Source organism: Grampus griseus (assembly GCF_964374135.1).
Source record: "Grampus griseus genome assembly, chromosome: 16".
Classification (NCBI taxonomy): Eukaryota; Metazoa; Chordata; class Mammalia; order Artiodactyla; family Delphinidae; genus Grampus; species Grampus griseus.
Genome location: NC_139010.1, coordinates 27,043,381 through 27,066,687, shown reverse-complemented (window position 1 = coordinate 27,066,687; position 23,307 = coordinate 27,043,381). Strand labels below are relative to the sequence as shown.

Sequence of the window (23,307 nt, the reverse complement as noted above, 5' to 3'; positions counted from 1 at the left end):
TAGTATATGCAGAGACTTGTGCATCCATCACCACAATTAATTTTAGAACATTTTCATTATACTCCTTAGCCATAACCACTTAATCCATAATCCTCTCCCTGCCCCAGCCCTGGGCAACCACTAAGCTGCTTTCTGTCATTATGGATTTGCCTCTTCTGGATATTTTTTATATACTACACGGACTTTCAGTGTCTGGCTTCTCACTTGGCATGTTTTCAAGGTATGGCTGAACAACATTCTTTTGTATGGATATGCCACCTTGTATCTATCTTATCTGTTGATAGATATTTGGGTTATTTCTACTTTTTTGGCTATTATGAATAATGCTGTTCTGAAATTCATGTCTTTTGAGGCACAAACGTTTTATTTTGATGATGTCCTGTTTATTTTTGTTGTTGCTGCTTGTACTTTTGAGGTCATAGCTAAACCATATGCCAATTTTTTTTCTAAAAGTTTTGTAATGTTAGCTTATATATTTAGGTCTTTAATCCCTTCTGAGTTAATTTTTTTATTATGGTGTGAGGTAGGGGTCCATCTTCTTTGTTTTGCATATGGTTATCCAGTGTCCCTGAACCATTTGTTGAATATAACAAGCATTTCTTGCTTCCATAATTTTAAAACTATAAAAGTAAAAGATTGGAATGATAATTTGCTAAAATGGCAAAAGTAAATGTGTTCTTGATAACAGGAGACTTCAGTCTGAAGAGTTAGTAAGCAAGGAAAAGATTAAAGATAGAAAGGGAGGCAATAACTGCTGGAGTAAGGCCTATGGAAAAGGTAGATTCAAAAGCATAGATAGATGCTCTAGCCTCTGAAAGGCTGAAGGACAATGCTTCTACCAAAGTACAAGAGAAAAATGTAAGAATAGATGCTTAAGTATTGGTGGTAGCAGAGAAGAAAGTTGAAGATGTCAGAAGACCAGGTTCTCTTGGGTGATAGGTTCCAGGATGAAATAGGAACAGTTATTTTATCAAGATGTATTTAGTTTGAAACTTTATTAGAACACTTGCCAATCTTGTGTTGCAGTTATCTATAAAAATCAAGTCAGTAGTTGGTTGCTTATAAAATTCAAAAATCTATGAAATTGTTGCCAGGCAAAAAAGGTACATTGACATACGAGATTAGTTCTACCAGGAACTTGGTCAGAATTGGAAGAAATAAGTTCTTAGTGTGTTTATCAGCTACATCCTTTATAACAATAAAATTCTTGGATCCTTCCTATTTCTGTGACATAGAGGAATTCTACTTGGCCAATCCCTATAAATTTGCATGAGATCATCAGACAGATACTTATGGTAAAGTAAAATAAATCTTGGATTAGTTCTAAGACATCTTCAGGATTCATTCATTCAGCAAATATTTATTGAGCATCTACTGTGTGCCAGGCACTATGGATATAGTGGTGAGCAAAACCAGGCAGAATTTATACGTATTTGGAACTAGTAGTTGAATGAAGATGTCTTACCTTAATCAAATAACAAATTAATGTACAATTGTTATAAATGCCACAAAGGAAGGATATGTAGTACTATAAAAACATATTGGAGTGGCTGCCTTCTCCACTTCCAGGTGCATGGAGGTAGCGTCTCCCTGATGTGCTTCAGGTTGCAGGTAGTTGCCAACCCTGAGATTAACGGAGGGCTGTGAGACGCCCACGATCGTTCTGCAGGCACAGGTGCCACTACTCTCCCACCTCCCAATATAGGGTGATTCTCATAGTAGCATCCAGTAGCTGCCCACCAAAGTCACCGTGATCCATTAGATATTAAAGGTACCACTTGATTAGTTTTGTGAAGAACAATTTCTTTACATCAAAGAAAACATTGAGTATCTTAACAAAGAGACAAAGATACTTCTTTCCTCTTGGAAAGAAGAGGAGTGCCAGCAGGACCTCAAAATTTTTAATATTTATTTATTTATTTTGGCTGTGCTGGGTCTTAGTTGCAGCATGTGGGATCTTTAGTTTGCAGCATGTGGGATCTTTAGTTGCGGCATGCGTGCTTCTTAGTTGCAGTATGCAGACTCTTAGTTGCTTCATGTGGACTTCTTAGTTGTGGCATGCAAACTCTTAGTTGCAGCATGCATGCGGGATCTAGTTCCCCAACCAGGGATCGAACCTGGGCCCCCGGCATTGGGAGTGTGGAGTCTTACCCACTGGACCATCAGGGAAGTCCCAGGACCTCAGTCTTTTGGGGAAACAGGCTGAAGAGGATTCCCATGGGGTTGGGGTATTCTGATCCCTACAGCATCTGGGAAATGGAGTGGATGACGCAAAATAGATGGTCCGTGCTGTGGTAGATAATGTGTGCTGGCAAATGTCTCTGGACCAAAAGACCTTGGTACTGAAATAACTTCAGGGCTACGTGGCGTGGCGGGCAGCATTCACAGCTGGGTGCATGAAAGTAGCATTCTTTGAAGATGTAGCTCCAGCAGTTAGGAAATGGAGAAGCTTGAATGAACGTGTATATCTATTTTGGACAGTGTACAGAGGAAGATATTGGTGAGTTGTCAGTGTTACTTTGATACCAATATTGGGCAAAGTGGAGAATGAGTTGCTGAATGATTACAAACAGTATTGAGTGCTTGGTCAGCAATGTCCTGTTTATGATAAGATTACACCTCGAGGCTAGTGCTACTGAGGAAGTGGATATGTATGTAGCTGTGGTGATATGACATGACAGTGTGGGATTAACACATGATGAAAAGACTAGAGCTTCATCAAATCCTTCAGCAAATTGTACTTGCCCTTCTCAGCCTAGAAAAGGATTTCTAAGGAAGACAAACTGTTCCTCGTAGTTTCCCTGTTGTCTAGCTTTATTTTAATGGTAAAAGTGACTTACTTTAAAAAATGTATATGTATACACACAAATATGTATGCAAATATGTGTGTGCTCAAATTACCTTTCACAGGTACATGAGTGGAAAAACTCAGTTCGGTGAAATGAAAACTTACTCTATTATATGTAAAAATTGTTTGAAACCACAACACTAACCCTTATTGAAGGCAAAGTGTAGATATTAGAAGAAATGACTAAAATACAGATCAAATGTGTCAGGTATCAGGTCATGCACCAAAATGGAAAGCTAGTTTTGAGAAGTTATTCAGAAGCCTTGCTGTTTTAAAAGCTGGAAGTGTTTCAAAGGCTTATTCCTAATAATAATTAATTGCCCCCGTTTAATTGTGAGGGAATAAAATTTAGATCACAAGAGCTGCATTTCACAATATTTGCCTAACTATATACAAAAGACAAAGATATTTGCTTGTTCTCCAAAAGAGGGCAACATTAGAAAGAAAACTCACTTCAGTTTTGAACAATTGAATGTATATTACTTAAGAAGAAGATCTTTAAATCAGTGCACCTTTTCTGTGGTACAGCAAACAATTGCTTTACCAGTGAAAAGGTGCATTGATTTAACAGCCAAAAAAGAGATATAGTTCTTAGTATTTCATGAAACAGCCCTAATCCTGTCAGTTGTTTTCATTATAGATTTTATAGTTGCCTTTCTGACCACTTCTTAGCAGTCTGAGAAAATATACTGTTATTTACTATCAAAAAAAAAACAATTTTACGGAAATCAGTCCATCAGATCAAGAGGAATCCTAATGCATTTTCCTCTGAAAGGGATGTGAGAAATGTAAATTTTGTAACAGTATTATTTATCTTCCTTTACTTATAATAGCATGTCATGTCAATTTCATGTGATTAGTTAAAAACTTTTCCCTCTTACTGTTCCAAAAACAAAACAAAACAAAAACCTGGTCTGGCACAGGGAGGAGTCAAGGAAGGCTTCTCTGAAGAAGAGACAACTAAAATGATAATCCAAAGCCTTAAATTTGCAAAGTTAAGCAGAAGAATACTCTGGGTAGAGATGAGCGTGTGCACTAGCCTTAGGACAAGAAGAAACATTGTTGAATAAGTGCTGCTGGGGCACTGGGAGAAAGACAAAATACAGTGTGAGAGGCTGTCAGGGAGACCAGGATGGAACATCCAGAGAGACTAAAGGAATACCTGGAGAATGAATTGAGTCAGGAGGAGAGTTTCAAGAAGGATGAACATTCTGAAATGTTACTAAAAGAGCAAATACTATGAGAATGGGAAAATCTTGTTAGATTTAGGAGCATAGTAGGGTTATGGGTGAGATATTAGCAAGAGCAGTTTTGATGGAGTGATGAGGACTAAAGCTAAATTGGAATGGATTGAGAAGTGAGGAGTCAGTGAAAAGGTTGACTTGAAGATGGAGGAGAAAGAAATTGGTGGCTGGAGAGAGAAAGAATTGAGGGAAAGAATTTAAAATTTTTGCTTATTTATTTAATGGGAAAGTCTTAAGCCCTGTTAAAAGCTGTGGGAGGAATTATTGAGAAGAGATGTTGATTATATGAGAGAGAGAAGGGCTCATCAATGATTTATGGTTCCTAAAATGGCAGGAGATAATAGAATCTAAGGCAGAGGATTGGCCTTAGATAATGGAGAGAAATCTCCTCTTGGAACTGGAATGAACTAGAATGAACTATGTATAAGGAAAAGATTGTATGGTTTCTATTTTATCTGTGACATAGGAGATATGTAATCCACTGAGTGAAGGAGTCTGAGGTGGGTTGGGGTTCAGAATAGAGGCGAGAGTAAGGCCCATTTGGAGTTAGTGTTCATGATTGTTTTGTTTTGTTGTTTTTGGCTGTGTTGGGTCTCGTTGCCGCTCGTGGGCTTTCTCTAGTTGCTTTGAGCCGGGGCTGCTCTTCATTGTGGTGTGCGGGCTTCTCATTGCAGTGGCTTCTCTTGGTGTGGAGCACGGGCTTCAGTAATTGGAGCCCGCAGGTTCAGTAGTTGTGGTTCGCGGGCTATAGAGCGCAGGCTCAGTAGCTGTGGTGCACAGGGCTTAGTTGCTCCGCGGCATGTGGGATCTTCCTGGACCAGGGCTTGAACCCGTGTCCCCTGCATTGGCAGGCGGATTCTTTTTTTTTTTTTTTTAATTTTATTTTATTTATTTACTTTTGGCTGCATTGGGTCTTTTTTGCTGTGTGTGGGCTTTCTTTAGTTTCAGCGAGCAGGGACTACTCTTCATTGTGGTGCTTTGGCTTCTCATTGTGGTGGCTTCTCTTGTTGCGGAGCTCAGGCTCTAGGCGCGTGGGCTTCAGTAGTTGTGGCACACTGGCTCAGTAGTTGTGGCTCACAGGCTGTAGAGCACAGGCTCAGTAGCTGCGGCGCATGGGCTTAGTTGTTCCACAGCATGTGGGATCTTCCCGGACCAGGGCTTGAACCCATGATCCCTGCATTGGCAGGCAGATTCCTAACCACTGCGCCACCAGGGAAGCCCGGCAGGCGGATTCTTAACCACTGTGCCACCAAGGAGGTCCCAGTGTTCATGAATTTTTAGTGGAACATATCTGCCCTATCTCATGACTTTTTCCAATACGATTTGGTGTTATAGGTATAAGCTTGGAGAAAAGAAATTCATCAGGCTTGTGTTTTTTTGCCAGACAGGTGAGTTTAGGCTTTTAGTCAAGGATGCTGTTGAGGGAATTCTCCGGCGGTCCAGTGGTTAGGACTCCACGCTTCCACTGCAGGGGGCACGGGTTCGATCCCTGGTGGGGGAACGAAGATCCTGCAAGCTGCATGACGTGGCTCCCCCCCGCCCCCCGCAAAAAAAGAATACTGTTGAAATGATGGACCAAAGCTTGATGAGAGAAGTGAAGAAAGAAAAAGTCTAATAGACTGGGAAAAAGCATATGTAAAGGAGAGAGCTGAATTTTGCTGTGCCATGTTATTGAGCTATAGTTCCCATACCATAAAATTACCCTTTAAAGTATACAGTTCAGTGGTTTTTAGTCTTTTTTAGCTTTGCAGTCATCACCATTATCTAATTCCAGAACATTTTCACCACCCCCAAAGAAAATCCTGTACCCATTAAGAGTCATTCCTTAATACTGCCTTCTCGTGGCAACCACTAATCTACTTTCTGTATTGATTTGCCTGTTCTGGACATTTCATATTAATGGAATCATAATGTGTGACCTTTTGTATCTGACTTATCTTTCTTAACATAATGGTTTCAAGGTTCATCCGTGTGGTGGCATGTATCATTACTTCCTTTTCATGACACAATAATCTGTCTTATGGATATATCACATTTTTTGTATCTATCAGTTGATGGACATTTGTATTATTTCCACTTTTTGGCCATTATTAATAATGCTACTATGAATACTTATGTACAAGTTTTGGTATGACCACACATTTTAATTTCTCTTCGGTATATACCTAGGAGTGGAATTGCTAGGTCATATGGTAACTCTGTGTTTAGCAATTTGAGGAACTGCCAAAGTGTTTTCCAAAGTGGCTGCACCATTTTACATTCCTACCGGCAATATATGAGGGTTCTAATTTCTTCACATCATCACCAACACCTTTTTGGTTATAGCTATCCTACTGGGTGTGTTGGGTACCTTTTAAAACTTTTTTTATTTAGGCAAGTAATACATGAATTTTTCTTATAAAACATTAGCATTATATAAATCAGGCTAAAACCCCTGACCTTCACCTTGGCCAGTTCCTATACCTTATCTAGAAGGAACAGTTGTTTTCATTTTGATGTATGTATTTTTCCAGAATTAAAAAAATTCTCAGTGTAGATAGTCCTATATAGTCTTCTTACATTAATCCATCTGTTTTCATAAAAACTCAGTAATAAATGATATTAGTTTTTTTCCCTTTCCAACCTCTAACTGTAGAATGTAACATCTTTTAAAAATTACAACATCATTAGTAAAAATCGTATCAAAGGGCTTCCCTGGTGGGGCAGTGGTTGAGAGTCCACCTGCTGATGCAGGGGACGTGGGTTCGTGTCCCGGTCCGGGAAGATCCCACATGCCACGGAGCGGCTGGGCCCATGAGCCACGGCCACTGAGCCTGCGAGTCCGGAGCCTGTGCTCCGCAACGGGAGAGGCCACAATGGTGAGAGGCCTGCGTACTGCAAAAAAAAAAAAAAAAAAAATCATATCAAAGAAGCAAATGAAGTAAATGCCTATAGATAAAGCCTTAATGGCCTGTATATTAGGGCTTTTTAAATGACAGCTATTGGTCTTCATGTATTGAAACTTTATCAGTAAAACTAATAATTTTTTTCTTGTTTTTAGTGCCTGGCTCTCTGGCTATGAAAACCCTGTGGTGTCTCGAATTAATATGAGAATACAAGATCTCACAGGACTAGATGTCTCCACAGCAGAGGAATTACAGGTAGGTAATCACATCCTACACTTCTTCAAAAGATGCTTCAGATGAGATTTTTTCTGTCACTGTACAGGCAGTACTCAATTTGCATGATACTTTGAGACTGTAAAAGTGAATATATAAGCTGAAACCATGTACAGTGATCTTAATAATCAGTAGGAAAAATTGTTCTGTGACCTTTAAAATTTTTTGTCAAGACATTAAAAACTCTTACTGTTGAGTATAAATGTATAGGGAAATGAAAAATATGTAACACTAGTATTTATTAAGTACACTGTGATTTTTTTTTTCATTCCTAGGCCTGTCAGGTGGCCATGGCAGTTTTTTTTTTTAATAAATTATTTTTTTCTGTTTTCTAGTAAGAAATAATTCACATACCATAAAATTTACCCTGATTTTAATATTCACATGATTGTACAATCATCAACACTATTTTCATCACCTCCAAAGAAACCTCAGTTAAGTAGTCACTCTCCATTCCCCCTCCCTAGTGCCCCTGGCAACTGCTTCTCTACCTTCTCTATGTAAGTTTGCCTATTCTAAATATTTCATATAAATGGAGTAATACAATATGTGGCCTAGTGTATCTGGCTTATTTCATTTGACAATGTTTTTAAGGTATATCCATGTTGTAGAATGTATCAGCACTTTATTCTTTCTCATGGCTGAATAATATTAACATTCTCTTGTTTGGATATACCACGTTTTATTTATTTATCAGTTGGAGGGCTTTTGGATTGTTTCCACTCCTTGGCTATTATGACTAATGCTATTTGTCTACAAATTTTCGTACAAATGTCATTTAAATTTCTCTTGGGTATAAACCTACATATGTAATTGCTGGGTCATGTGGTAACTTTAATATTTGAGGAACTGCCAAACTTTTCCAGAATGGCTGCACTGTTTTACAATCCCATTGGCAATGTATGAGGGTTCCATTTTCTTCACATCCTTGCCAACACTTGTTCTTGTCCAGTTTTTTTATTAAGGTCATTCTGGTATGTTTGAAGTGCTATCTCATCGTGGTTCTTATTTGCGTTTCCCTGATGGCTAATGATGTGGAGTATCTTTTCATGAGTTATTGGCCATTTTTTAAAAATTTTATTTATTTTATTTATTTTTGGTTCTGTTCAGTCTTCGTTGCTACACGTAGGCTTTCTCTAGTTGCAGAGAGCAGGGGCTACTCTTCATTGTGGTGCATGGGCTTCTCGTTGCGGTGGCTTCTTTTGTTGAGGAGCATGGGCTCTAGGCGCGTGGGCTTCAGTAGTTGCAGCACGCAAGCTCAGTAGTTGTGGCTCGTGGGCTCTAGTGCGTGGGCTCAGCAGTTGTGGCTCACGGGCTCTAGAGCCAGGCTTAGTAGTTGTGGCGCACGGGCTTAGTTGCTACATGGCATGTGGGATCCTCCTGGACCAGGGATTGAACCCATGTCCCCTGCACTGGCAGGCAGACTCTCAACCACAGTGCCACCATGGAAGCCCCAGCCATTTTTATATCTTTGAAAAAATTTTTATTCAAATCCTTTGCCTATTTTTTATTGGGTTGTTTTTATTGTTGAGTTGTGTGATTTATGTGTTCTGAATACTTGACCCATATTAGGTGTATGGGTTGCAAATATTTTCTCCCGTTCTGTGGTGTGTCTTTCACTTTCTTGATGGTGTCCTTTGGCAAAATATTTTTAATTTCTATGAAGTCTGATAGGTCTTTTTTTTGGTTGCTTTGGCTTAAGGTGTTTAAGAAACCATTGCCTAATCCAAGGACATAAAGATTTACACCTGTGGTTTTTCCTACAATTTTTATGGTTTTCTTTCTTACATTCAGGTCTTTGATCCATTTTGAGTCAATTTTTATATATGGTGTAAGATAGAGGTCCAACTTCATTCTTTTCATGTGGTTAGCCAATCGTCCCAGCATCATTTGTTGAAAACTAGTCTTCTCTATTGAATTGTCTCAGTATTATAAAATATTAGAAATATTGAGGATTACAGTGTTGTATTTCTTTGTAAACACTTACGAAGAATAGTTTATGTTCCTTCATCTCATTTGTGAAACTTATGATACAGAGTGAGCATCTTTTCTCTTCCTTCGCAAATTGTCATACTTCTAAGTTTGGATCGGCTTTCAACATTTTATCCTTTGTGCTTTCAATGTTGTTAAATATCTCTGAGGGATCTTTTATTGTCGATTTTTTTCCAGTCACTTCCTCTAAGACATCTTCTTCATCCTTTTCATCATGATCACTTTCCTTATGTTAGTAAGTTTACCTTCACTACATTCCTCTGACTGCGTATCTAGAGTTTCTCAAACAGCAAAAGTTAGAAGCATTTTCCTTGTCAGCCTTTTCTTCTGTGTCTGCATTTAAGTCTGATTTCTTTTTTGGCGGGGGTGGGGGGTGGAGGAGGGGGGCTCAGCATGAGGGGTTTTTTTAGTATTGGAGTATAGTTGATTTACAATGTTGTGTTAGTTTCAGGTGTACAGCAAAGTGATTTAGTTATACATATATGTATATCTATTCTTTTTCAGATTCTTTCCCCATATAGGTTATCACAGAGTACCAAGTAGATTTCCCTGTGCTATACAGTATGTCCTTATTAGTTATCTATTTTATATATAGTAGTGTGTATATGTTAATCCCAAGTTCCTAATTTATCCTCCCCCCGACCTTTCCCCTTGGTAACCATAAGTCTGTTTCTGAAGTCTGCCAGTCTGTTTCTGTTTTGTAAATAAGTTCATTTGTATCATTTTTAGATTCCATGTACAGTGATCATATGCTGTTTCTGTCTTTCTCTGACTTCATTTAGTATGACAGTCTCTAGGTCCATCCATGTTGCTGCAAGTGGCATTATTTCATACCTTTTTTTATGGCTGAATAAAATTCCACTGATACATGTACCACATCTTCTTTATCTATTCCTCTGTTGATGGACATTTAGGTTGCTTCCTAAGTGCCCAGGAGTGGGATTGCTGGATCATACAGTAGCTCTATTTTTAGTTTTTTTAAGGAACCTCCATACTGTTCTCCATAGTGGCACCACCAATTTACATTCCCACCAACAGCATAAGAGGGTTCCCTTTTCTGCACACCCTCTTTAGCATTTATTGTTTGTAGACTTTTTGATGATGGCCATTCTGACCAGTGTGAGGTGATACCTTCGTAATTTTCTTGTTTCTAGTTGTGGCCCTTTGTTTTCTTCCTAGAGAAGTTCCTTTAGCATTTGTTGTAAAGCTGTTCTGGTGGTGCTGAGTTCTTTTTAGCTTTTGCTTATCTGTAAATCTTGTGATTTCTCCATTGAATCTGAACAAGAGCCTTGCTGGGTAGAGTGTTTTTGACTGTAGTTCTTTCCTTTTCATCACTTTAGATATATTGTGACACTCCCTTCTGGCCTGAAGAGTGTCTGCTGAAAAATCAGCTGATAACCTTATGGGGATTCCTTTGTATGTTACTTGTTGCTTTCCCCTTGTTGCTTTTAATATTTTCTTTTTAATATTTGTTGGTATGATTAATATGTGTCTCAGCATGCCCCTCCTTGGGTTTATCCTGTATGGGACCCTCTGCTTCCTGGACTTGGGTGACTGTTTCCTTTCCCATATTAGGGATGTCTTCCCCTACTATCTCCTCAAATATTTCCTAAGGTCCTTTCTCTCTCTCTTCTCCTTCTGGGACCCCCTATAATGTGAACGTTGGTGCATTTAATGTTGTCCCAGAGGTCTTTTATACTGTCTTCATTTCTTTTCATTCTTTATTCCTTTCCACAGCAGTGATTTCCACCATTCTGTCTTCCAGCTCACTTATCCATTCTTCTGCCTCATTTATTTGGCTATTGATTCCTTCTGGCGTAGTTTTCATTTCAGTTATTGTATTGTTCATCTCTGTTTGTTTGTTCTTTATATCTTCTAGCTCTTGTATCTTCTCGGTCTGTGCCTCCATTCTTTTTCTGAGATCTCGGATCATCTTTACTATTACTCTGAATTCTTTTTCAGGTAGATTGCCTGTCTCCACTTCACTTAGTTCTTCTGGGGTTTTATCTTGTTCCTTCATCTGGAACATTGTCCTCTGCCGTCTCATTTTGTCTAACTTTCTGTGTTTGAGGTCCCACAGGCTGCAGGATTGTAGTTCCTCTTGCTTCTGGTGTCTGCCCCCTAGTGGATGAGACTGGTCTAAGAGGCTTGTGCAGGCTTCTTAGTGAGAAGGACTGGTGCCTGCCCACTGGTGGGTAGAGCTGGGTCTTGTCCCTCTGGTGGGCAGGACCGTGTCAAGGGATGTGTTTAGAGGCGGCTGTGGGCTCAGGAAGGCTTAAGCAGCCTGTCTGCCTGTGTTTCTGTCCTGTTGGTTTTTTGGCCTGGGGCATCCCAGCACTGGAGCCTAAGGGCTGTTGGGTGGGGCCAGGTCTTGGCATCAAAGTGGCAGCCTTTAGGGCAGCTCACCCCAGTGAGTACTCCCAGTGTCTCCGCCACCGGTGTCCTTGTCCCCATAGTGAGCCACAGCCACCCCCACCTCCCAAGGAGATCCTCCAAGTCCAGCAGGTAGGTCTGACCCTGGCTCATATGAAGTCACTGCTTTTTCCCCTGGGTTCCCATGCACACAAGACCTTGTGTGTGCCCTCCAAGAGTGGAGTTTCTGTTTCCCCCAGTACTGGGGAGTTCCTGTGATCAAGCCCTGCTGGCCTTAAAAGCCAAATGCTCTGGGGGCTCCTCCTCTCAATGCCAGACCCCCAGACTGGGGAGCCTGACGTGGGGCTCAGAACTTTCACTCCTGTGGGAGAACCTCTGTGATATAAATATTTTCCAGTTTGTGGGTCACCCACTCAACACTTACGGGATTTGTTTGTATCACAAATGCATCCCTCCTACTGTCTTGTTGTGACTTCTTCTTTGGAAGTAGCATATCTTTTTTGGTAAGTTCCAGTCTTTTTTGTTGATGGTTTTTCAGCCATTAGTTGTGATTTTGGTGTTTTCACGAGAGGAAAGGTGAGCTGAGCTCAGGTCCTTCTACTCCCCGATCTTGTCCTGGAACCAAGTCCATTTAAATTTGATTTGAATTTCACTTACAGCATTATGCTTTCCATTTCTCTGCTGTACTGTATCTTTGGTGGCCAATTTCTTCTTCTAATTGTCTGTTTTTGTAAAATATCACATAGGTTTTTACTGGGAAATAAGGAGGCAGCATAACTACATGCTTTGCTGTCTGTGCATGAACTGAATAACAGATATGCAGTGACCAATCACTGATAAACTTTGAAAGAAGTGACATGACTGGTCATTGATCATGATATGTAGCTGTTATTTGTATAGTAATTTGTGAACTGAAGAGCTAGTAGCAATGTTTGCACTTTATGCAGTTACTCAGTTAATGATGTAACATGGTAACTGAAATGTCCACTGTGTTGTTGGGGGTCTGGTGTCCAGGGTTAGCTAAACCATGGTATCTGAGATTTGTGCATTTTGAAACTGTGCAAAACAGGACTTCCCGAATTTAAATTTGCTTATATTAAGTTATTTACTCCATGGTCATCTACAACTTCCTTGGTACTCGTTTGGTTATTTAAAAAAACTATGATGTGTCTTTTTCTTTCCTAATTTGTATTTATTCTCACCTGCCTAACCTTCACAGGCTGTTTCAGGCTACTTGATATATTTCTAACTTAATAGTCTGATCCAACCCAACGAAGGCATCTACAACATAGGAAGTAAAATATCCACAGTAATAACAATTTACATAGGACTTGGACTTTGCTGTGGGCAACACTTTTAATTATGCACTCATTTCATTTAATCAATAATGCTCTTTAAATTACACTCTCCTTTCATTTTCTTAGCATTTTGTCATATTGGGATGGAAGGGAGGGAGTTAAGGAAGGTATCATTATCCTTATTTTACAAATAAGAAAACTGAGGTTGTATCCAAAGTTACATATACTGCATTGTAACTAAGAAATCTGGAACTTGAGCTCAGACCAAATATTTCTCTTACTTTCTTTTGCTGCTTCATGCTGGGGCATTGTCACATCCAAATGAAGTTGTCGTGGGCTTCCAACAGGAATAATTAAATTGGTGTTAACTTCTTCCCTTTTTTACCTAAGTAGAGAAAAAAAAAATATGTAGGAAACTGGATTTCATTAAAGTAGATTGGGAGTTTGCCAGCATTTTGGGCTTTGGAAAACATGAGTCTTGATTTAAATTCCCAAGGAAAGTGTTTAGTAAGAATTAATAATAAAAATATTGAAATTCTAATTCTAGAAATTTTTAATTCTAAAATTCAAATTCAGATTTTAGTTTCTTATATATTAAGGAAAAGCATGTCCCCCGAAACATTTGCTAAAGAAAAGCGTATTAACTAAGGTTCTAAAATAGCATATAGTAGCTGTCCTTAGTTTTTCATCCTTGGTTTTTTAGGAACTCTTTATTGATTTAAAAAATGCTTTGCTTCTCATTTATTTAAAAGTACCTAACCGTGATATATAAGAGGCCAAAATGGGACTCGTAGGTTTTTTTGAATAGTAATCTTGATAGTTCTTTCATTCATGTTTTGTTTCTCTCCTTCAGGTAGCTAATTATGGAGTTGGAGGACAGTATGAACCCCATTTTGATTTTGCACGGGTAAGTAAAAAAAAAAAAAAAAAAAGGCGAATGAAGAAGTTCCACTGAAGCTTAGGCATGACATGTTAATTCTGTTCTTTTAGTATTAAAAATTCATAGCTGGGCTTCCCTGGTGGCACAGTGGTTGAGAATCTGCCTGCTAATGCAGGGGACACGGGTTTGAGCCCTGGTCTGGGAGGATCCCACATGCCGCGGAGCAACTAGGCCCGTGAGCCACAACTACTGAGCCTGCGCCTCTGGAGCTTGTGCTCCGCAACAAGAGAGGCTGCGATAGTGAGAGGCCCGCGCACCGCGATGAAGAGTGGCCCCCGCTTGCCACAACTAGAGGAAGCCCTCGCACAGAAACGAAGACCCAACACAGCAAAAATAAATTAATTAATTAATAAACTCCTACCCCCAACATCTTCTTTAAAAAAAAAATTCATAGCTTATTTGGAATTTGTGGAAGCATGGTGGAGTAGATATTCTGTAAAGCCTTTATAAAGCAGTAAAAAATACCTAGAGACAGGGTAAAAGAACTTAGCATACTTTTAAATGCATTGCTGAGCTTTGAAGAAAGTAAAGGAAATTCTCAAAGGCAAACTGAACAGAGAAAACCTAGAGACTAAAATTACAGTGTTTAAAGGGAGCAAAAAAGCTGAGGCTGGAGTCATGTACCTCCAGGAATCTAGAGCTTTGGGGATTAATAGCTCTGTGAGAGGACCTGCTATAGTGTAGGCTACTGAACTGAGATACCTGCATAAAACCTAAATCTCCAAAAGGATTACACCTTCAGAGAAAGAAAGAATGGCCTAGAAAATCATCTGCTTTGAGTCAAGACCCTTCAAAAGAGTTTCCTCTCGCATCCTAGCTGGAGTATGATGTGTTATGGGGAGCTTTTTCTGGCAGTTTGAAAGCAGAGGCCTGCCAACAGATACAGATGCCCCCAGGATGTTAGATACTTCAGTTATCAGATACAGAATATAAAAAAACTATATAGGTCCAGTCTAGCCTCCTCTGGGAGCGGGCAGTTGGCGAGCCCACGCTAACCTGCGCAACTCTGTCCTGATCCCCGAGTTCTCACACGGTGCCCAGACAGATCAGATCGAAGCCATGGCCATTCTTTTCGCTGTTGCCAGGGGAACCACTATCCTTGCCAGACAAGCTTGGTGTGGAGGCAACTTCCTGGAGGTGACAGAGCAGATTCTGGCTAAGATACCTTCTGAAAATAACAAGCTAACGTACTTACATGGCAATTATTTGTTTCATTACATCTGCCAAGACAGGATTGTATATCTTTGTATCACTGATGATGATTTTGAGCGTTCCCGAGCCTTTAATTTTCTAAATGAGATAAAAAAGAGGTTCCAGACCACAAACGGTTCAAGAGCACAAACAGTGCTTCCGTATGCCGTGAATAGTGAGTTCTCAAGTGTCTTGGCTGCACAGCCGAAGCATCACTCCGAGAATAAGGGCCTAGATAAAGTGATGGAGACTCAAGCCCAAGTGGATGAACTTAAAGGAGTCATGGTCAGAAACATAGATCTGGTGGCTCAGCAAGGCAAAAGATTGGAATTATTGATAGATAAAACAGAAAATCTCGTGGATTCGTCTGTCACCTTCGAAACAACCAACAGAAATCTTGCCCGAGCCATGTGTGTGAAGAATCTCAAGCTCACCATCATCATCATCATCTTATCAGTCATATTCATCTATATTATTGTGTCACCTCTCTGTGGTGGATTTACATGGCCAAGCTGTGTGAAGAAATAAAGTTATCATTAACCAAGGATACGAGAGAACAGGGAGTTAAAAGCAATCCGTTTGATTCAGGCCTTTTAATACTGACAGATGGTGTCTGCCAGTCTTTTCAACCCTCTTCTTTCTCTCTTTTGTTTTAATATTGTTCTATGCCTCCAGATTTATCTTTGTCCTATCAACCAGTTTATTCCAGTGCACTTCAGACCGAACCATTTATTGCAGCAGTAGCCTTAAAAAGGCATTTTGTTTCTTTGGTTTGTTAACTAGTGTCATCTACTTATAGATACATTTTTGTTTATAATTGCGCAAAGCTATCACAGCTAGAAACCACCTGTCTTATGAGCTGTCTACTGAAATTATGGATGACCTTTGTGCACACAAAAGTTCAGGAGACAGATAGTATTGCTAACATCTCATCTTAATGTCCTTTGATTTTGAAGGGTTTTAAGTGCTTGGAAACAATATACATGGAGAATTGTTGTTATTTTGGGAATTGTAATTAATTGTTGGTGTTTCTAGGAGCCCAAGCAGGTAAAGTATTAAACATTTTATCTCAGTGAGATGGGGAACGTTTTGCTAGCCTCTTAGAAGCAAACAGAATTATCCTTGTCTGCCTATTATTAACTTTTAGGAAGAAAGTTTTCATTCACAAACCTCGCAGAGCTTGATATCCTCTGTTTCCCCATTGCAGTTGATTTAAGAAGACAGTGGTTTAAATATTGTCGAAGGTTGTGGTTTTTTACATATTCCTTTTTCTTTGGTGGATATTTAGGGCAATTGTATAGATAATAGAATGGGTAGTGGACGGAATGGGGAGGCACATTCCTCTGGCTCACCAAAGAAAAAGAAGAGAACCACAGTGGAAAAGCCCAAACTGAATATAGTCAGCAATCAACTCCAGGATTTGGGTTTGACTGGTGTTGAATAATAATTTGAGCATCCTTTGCGGTTTAGTAAGTTCTTTAATCTGCCTAGTTTTGAAGAATTCTTTTGTGAAACTTGAGAGTAGACAGTATGATACATGAAAGAATGCAAGACATTTTAGCTAACATCCATGTAACTGCAGCGTGAAAAAACTGGAGTGTAATTATACTGCTTTGGCTACTCTGGCATCTGTTAGCTAGTGTGTACTTTTAGTGTGTATCTGAAAGGACAATATTTGCTGCCCTAGATCTAATTGCACTTAATTATCAATAAATGCCAGTAAATGGACATTATATTACATTTGACTATTTTCCCAATGAAAGAACAAATTGGTCTGTAAAACCTAGTCACCTGTTTAGCCTAGTCATGTGCCTTGAATATTTATATGTGTCACATAATCTGGCACCTGCAACCTGTTCTTCCATCTGTACCATTCAATTCATGCTGGTTCATTTATTTGACATATATTTTCAACCCCCTGGAACTCTTTTCCTGGTGATCATGTATAGTGCAAATGTTTTTTCAGTCCTCTTTATCAACACTAATGCCTTTTAATTACATCAGCATTTCCTGTTGGAAAACACATTTGTTCCATGAAAACATTTGGCATTCCTTAATAATAATTTCCAAATGTCTTTAATCCCAAGACTTAAAGCTTATTTCCCTTTCTTACACACACGTGAATAAAAATGATGTGCATGTTTTAGGGATAAATTACTTAACCATCTCTTGATCTATTTATGTATAAGAATTCTTTTTAAAGCACATACCTTGTTTTAAATGATGCACAAACTGAAGGCATTAATAATATTTAAGAGTAATAGAAAAAAATAACTAATACTTTAAAAATAAAAGAGGATAAAAATTACTGAATTCTCGAAATGATTTAACATATTTGAAAAATAAACAGAAGCTTTAGGTCAAAAAATTGTTGAAATTTAAAATTTAGTGTATAAGTTAAACAGATTAGAGACAGCTGCAGTGAATTGGGCAATAAATCTGAAGAAATTACAGGAATACATTTTGAAAGACAGGAAGATAAAAACCATAAAATAGATGCAGAGGCTGGAGAATAAATAATATTAAAGCAGTTTGTTAAAAAGTTGTTCTTGCCCAAGTACTCTTGCTTAAGATCAATAAATATTTAACCTTTTAAATTAAAAAGTTAAGTAATTTTAACATATCAAGCTATAAATTGTCATTACCAAATCTTAATTTAAGATTTATCATAATTACATGAATTCTAAGGAATGTGCCAAGTATTCTAATAAAATTCTTGATCTATTACCATTTTTTAATAAGAGTGTATTCTTTGGAAAGAAAACAGTCTGTATTGTATTACATTCCTTGACTGGTTTAATCCCAGAATCCTAGACTCTTTCTCTGGGCAGGCTAGCAAAGAATATATTTTTAGTCTCTTTTCCATCTGTTTTCAATTACTGAAAAATGTCTGAGGATCTTGGATGATGTGAAAGACTACAGTTTAAGTCCTCACATTAATGTAACTAAATTTTTTTTCATAGCTTTTTATTTTGAAATAATTATAGATTCCTAGGAAGTTTTCCCCCAAATATACAGGGAGATCCCATGCACCCTTCACTCAACCGCCTTCAGTGTTAATGTCTTGCATAACTGTAGTACACTATCAAAACCAGGAAATTGGTGTTGGCACAAGCAACAGAGCTTATTCATATTTCACCAGTTATGCTCGCACTCATGTCTGTCTGTCTATACAGTTTTATTACATGTGTAGCTTTATGTAACTACCACCACAATAAAGATACATAACCTCACCATCACTGTAAGACTCCCTTGTGGTACTGCTCTGTAGCTACATATACCCTTCTGCCTCCCATCCATAACTGCTGGTAACCACTAATCTGTTCTTCACTAAAATTATTTTGCAAATGTTATGTAAATATTACATACGGCATGTATCCTTTTAAGATTGTCTCTTTTCACTCAGCATAATTCCCTTGAGGTTCATCCATGTTTTTGCAGAACATATCAACAGGGTGTTCCTTTTTTTTGCTGCATAGTATCCTGTGGTATAGGTATACGACAGTTTTAGTCATTCATCCTTTGAAGGACATTAACGGACAATTTGAGGATATGACAGATTGATGTGTATAAATTTCTGTGTGAAAAATACATGATTTTCATTTTTCTGGGAAAATGCCAAGAGACTATACTGTATTTTAATTTAGCTTTAAATAGCCAGACGTGAATTCTCCAGCCAGATTAAAGTGCTGACAGCCCAAAAGACAGCCAAGAATAGTAGCAGTGACATTTGAATGGATCATGAGTTCAAAGTAAATCTCAAGGTAAATTTTTTTTTACCCACAGAGAATTGACTTAATGAATGTAGCTGAGAGACTCTCATGTCTTGCTTTTTTGGAAGCTAAAACTATAGGTGTCAATTTTTAAAATAATCTGTGGATAGTAGATATTGGTTCTCATTATATAGGCTAACAAATCTGTTTTTTCCCCCCGAATGGTCTTATCAAAAGTATTCAGTGTACTGGTTGAATCAACAACCAACAAATATCTGAATGCCTGTTGTATATATAGTGCACTGGACATTATAAAGGAACCTTTAGGGGCTGTTTTTAGCATACTATTCAGCATATTAATGATGTTAGTTGCCATTGGAGAATTTGCATTACTGAATTTTATACCACTGAGTTGTGTTTTATTCACAGAAAGATGAGCCAGATGCTTTCAAAGAGCTGGGGACAGGAAATAGAATTGCTACATGGCTGTTTTATGTAAGTTATAGCTAAAATTTTTAAGTTGGGATTTGATCACATGACTCATTTATTTTGATGTGTTCACATGTTTGTTCTGTTTAGCTCTTAACATCCTAGTTTAACGTTTTTTTACAACTGAGTAAAGAATTTTTTCTTTGCATTTATAACTTTTTCAGATTGTACTTATTACAACCTGAAGAAGAAAGTTAAAATTACACCTAGTTCCAGTATTTGGAGGCAATGTGATATTTTGGAGTATGGACTGTCATCTATAGTCATCTATAATGTGTATATAAGCAACTCTATGTATTTGTAGGAATTTATGTGTATATATACACATTATCTTAATAAACTTTTGAATTTATTGATAAATATATCAGAAAAGTGTACAAATCATAAGTATATAACTTGATAAATTTTCACAAAGTGAACACTAGCATAATCAGCACCCAGATCAAGAAATAGTACATTAGAGCACGCTAGAAGCCCTTTCCTCAAGGGTAACCATTCTCCCATTGTTCATTAGTTTCAAAACAGTATGATCTTCATTTTTTTAAATTGTTTGTTTATATATTCATATATAAAGCTTTGATCATTTGCCCCAGTTATCTATTGCTGCATAACAAATCACCCCAAAACTGAATGGTTTAAAGTAACGGTTTGATTCTTACCTTTCATGGTTGTGAGGTTGATTGGGCTTCATTTATGGTTCTTGCTCTGGATCTCTCATGCATTTGCAATCAGATGATGGCTGGCACTGGGGTCACCTTAAAGGCTGAGGTTGAGGCTGGTTGTTGGCCAGAATACCAGCATGTGGACTGGGCTTCCTCATAGCACGAGGCTGAATTCTAAGAGCAAGTATCCCCCAAAAGGCAGTGCATAACTTTTTTTTCCTTTTGGCTGCGTTGGGTCTTCGTTGCTGCACGCGGGCTTTCTCTGGTTGCGGCGAGTGGGAGCTATTCTTCATTGCAGTGCGCAGGCTTCTCATTGCGGTGGCTTCTTGTTGCGGAGCACAGGCTCTAGGTGCACAGGCTTCAGTAGTTGTGGCTTGTGGCTCTAGAGCACAGGCTCAGTAGTTGTGGTGCACACGTCGCTGCAACTAGGGAAGGCCCACACGCAGCAACAAAGACCCATTGCAGCCAAAAATAAATACATAAAATAAATAAATTTTAAAAAAAAAGCAAAGAAATACAAGAAAATTGATGCTATATTATTTGGTCCAATATCCATAAATGTTAGATTATTTGTGACTATCAGACTATATATTAGATAATTATATCCCCTTTTAGTTATATATAGCATTTTTATTAGATTAGTATTCATTTTTTTCATTATTTGAATGCTTTTCTCAGATGGGCCACATAGCACAACTTTTAAATTCCTCTGAAGTTAATTTTTTCATTGCTTAAGAGCTATTAGCTCTTTGATATCGATTATATATTTATCATGGTAAAATACACTTCTTTATATCACTGAATGCCTTTAGCGTTAAACTGTGCTTGATACTAAGATCAAACTCTTCTTTGGTACAGCATTTGCCTATAAATCACTTGTTTTAGATGTGACTTTTGAATATAGCATATAGTTGGATTTTGCTTTGTGATACATTAGTCTGACTCTACATTCTACTTATGTTGTTTTTGAAAAAAATCTTCACTATATGATCTGTGTTTCCTTTGCCTCATTTTATGCATGTGCTTCTTCAGTTAATTTCGAAGGTTTGTGTTTTTATTCTAATTCACCATTAAGAATATAACTTTATAAATCTTTTCATCTTCTAATTTTTAGTTAATATGTGTTGATACCCTACCATGAGAAATGACAAAACTGGTTTTAGTTTATTACTTTTCTCTTGGTGTTTAGTTCTATTTTGTTTGAATTCACTTATTTAAATATTTATTGAATACCTACTGTTTTGAGGCTATTCTCAGCAATAAACAAAACAGATGAAAATTCCTGCCCCCATGGAGATGATATTCTAGTGCTATAGAATACATATTTATACCCCATGTTACTTGATTTGTCAGTTTTAAATCATCTCTTTTTACCTCTGGCTATGAAAGAAATAGCTATCCCAAAGTATATCCCAGTCTCCCTTGCTGACTTCCATCTTTCCTCTGCTTTTATATATCTATGTAAACCTAAATAGCATCTTGTTTTTTAAAAACTGACTAGCATGCACAAACCCATTTATGTAAGTAGAAGTCCAGATATTCTCATTCTAGTATTTAGTATCAAATCTACCTCACAGTGGCATGTTTAACTTTATTCTACCAGCACTTTTGATAATACTCTCATCTCTTATTAGATGAGTGATGTGTCAGCAGGAGGAGCCACTGTTTTTCCTGAAGTAGGAGCTAGTGTTTGGCCCAAAAAGGTAAGCTTAGCTTGTTATTTTAATTTGGGAGCGGGGGGGGGGGGTCCTCTGTATTTTTTTCCCTGAGGAATATATACACCTATATTTCATAGTCTAAGTAGTAAATAACATTTTTAAAGGTAGTATACTTAAGGACTACATTATGTCTAGGGAAGATTTTAGATATTGTACAATTTACCGTGAGTACCTAGAGGTATGAACAACCAGGGATTAGTATTTAGAAGTTTTCATTTCTAAAATGGGTTCCGTATGATACTTGCTATTGTAAGATGTGTTAGCTTTGGCAAATACACTTTTTTGTTAAGTAATGCTGTTAATGCTTTCATGTGATCACCAAAATTTTGTACATTATATGATACTTTCAGAACTATATTAGAGGAAGATATAGTGCTGCCGTAGAGAATTATTTCCATAGAACAGAGGAAAATTTAGTTACTATAAAAAGCAATAACCTGATACTTTATTTGGGGATAATTTTGTATTGTTTTCCACAGGGAACTGCAGTTTTCTGGTATAATCTGTTTGCCAGTGGAGAAGGAGATTATAGTACACGGCATGCAGCCTGTCCAGTGCTGGTTGGAAACAAATGGGGTAAATAGTTCCTATATTCTCTGAATAGAATTTGTGATTTTTGTCTCTTATTTAAAAATTATTATAATTTACATCTTAAAAGAAAGTGAAAAAAAACTCCTGACAGATTTGCCTAATATGACTTTAACACTGAAAGAGATTCAACCAGGCAAGTTTCTTATCTTAATATAAATTTGCTTTCAACAGATCAGATTTTTTATGACATTTTTAACACTATTTCCACTCATTATTTAAGAAACGTTAATTGACTCAAAGTTGAATCTTCCTCTCATGGGGTTCACAGTTGTCTCTTGTAGTAGATACTAATACAAAGATATAAACAGAAGACAGTAACTACTTACATTTAGGGAGGCTTCTTCGAAGTTTAATTAATTTTTATATTTAGTCTTGAAGATAGAGCAGTAGTTTTCCAGGCATGTTACGGACCAGGGCCAGGAATCATATGAAGCTAGAGAGGTACTCTCAGGTTCATGCAAGTATAGGACTGGCGACATTAAAAAAAAAAAAAAAGAAAAAGAAATAGAAATGGGTGAACTTATTTTTATATAGATTTATTTAACCCCATGTATCTATTTCCGTATGTGTCACTTGGCCACATTCCACACTTGAAGTGCTTAGTAGCTACATGTGTCTAGAGGCTACCGTATTGGACATAGCAAGATTAAGGAGTGATACCTGATCATCAGGATTTAAAAGAACTCCCCTGATGATAACTAATGTTTGAGAACCACTGGACTAGAATGAAGAGAGGCTAGTGGAGGAGAGATGAGTTTAGAAGGCTGTTTTCTGTTGTCTAAATGGGTGATGATAAAAGCCTGGACTAAGGCAGCAGCAAAAGGTTTGGAGAGCAAAGAATAGATTGAAGAGATCATAGAAGTAAAATCAACAGGGTTTGATGAATAAAAGATTGGATACACAGGTTAAGAAAGGAAACAAAGTAGTTAAGAATTAATGAGTGCTAGTTTAAATATCTTATACATGTTGATGCCATTGATTGGGTTCTATGATATACGAGGAGGAGAAAGAAATTAATTCCTTTGGGGGTATATTAAAAAACAGTATCTTGGAACAAAGGAAACTTGATGAGCACATAATACGAGAGATT

General features: G+C 37.8%; 2 protein-coding genes across 8 annotated transcripts in view; both read left to right on the top strand.

Annotated features, from left to right (window-relative positions):
• P4HA1 (prolyl 4-hydroxylase subunit alpha 1) overlaps positions 1–23,307 on the top strand; it is a 93,764-nt gene that overhangs the window by 68,253 nt on the left and 2,204 nt on the right. For all 7 annotated transcript variants that reach the window (XM_082673390.1, XM_082673388.1, XM_082673392.1 and 4 more), the window contains 5 exons: positions 7,133–7,236; positions 13,771–13,820; positions 19,187–19,252; positions 21,543–21,611; positions 22,106–22,202. In XM_082673390.1, the coding sequence (XP_082529516.1) occupies positions 7,133–7,236; positions 13,771–13,820; positions 19,187–19,252; positions 21,543–21,611; positions 22,106–22,202 (386 nt within the window). The remainder of the gene's footprint in view (positions 1–7,132; positions 7,237–13,770; positions 13,821–19,186; positions 19,253–21,542; positions 21,612–22,105; positions 22,203–23,307) is intronic.
• Positions 14,907–15,572, top strand: LOC309834502 (vesicle-associated membrane protein 7-like; the record flags this gene model as incomplete). Its single annotated transcript, XM_082673394.1, has 1 exon — positions 14,907–15,572. Exon 1 carries the CDS (start codon positions 14,913–14,915, stop codon positions 15,570–15,572), a length of 660 nt encoding a protein of 219 aa, XP_082529520.1. The 5' UTR covers positions 14,907–14,912.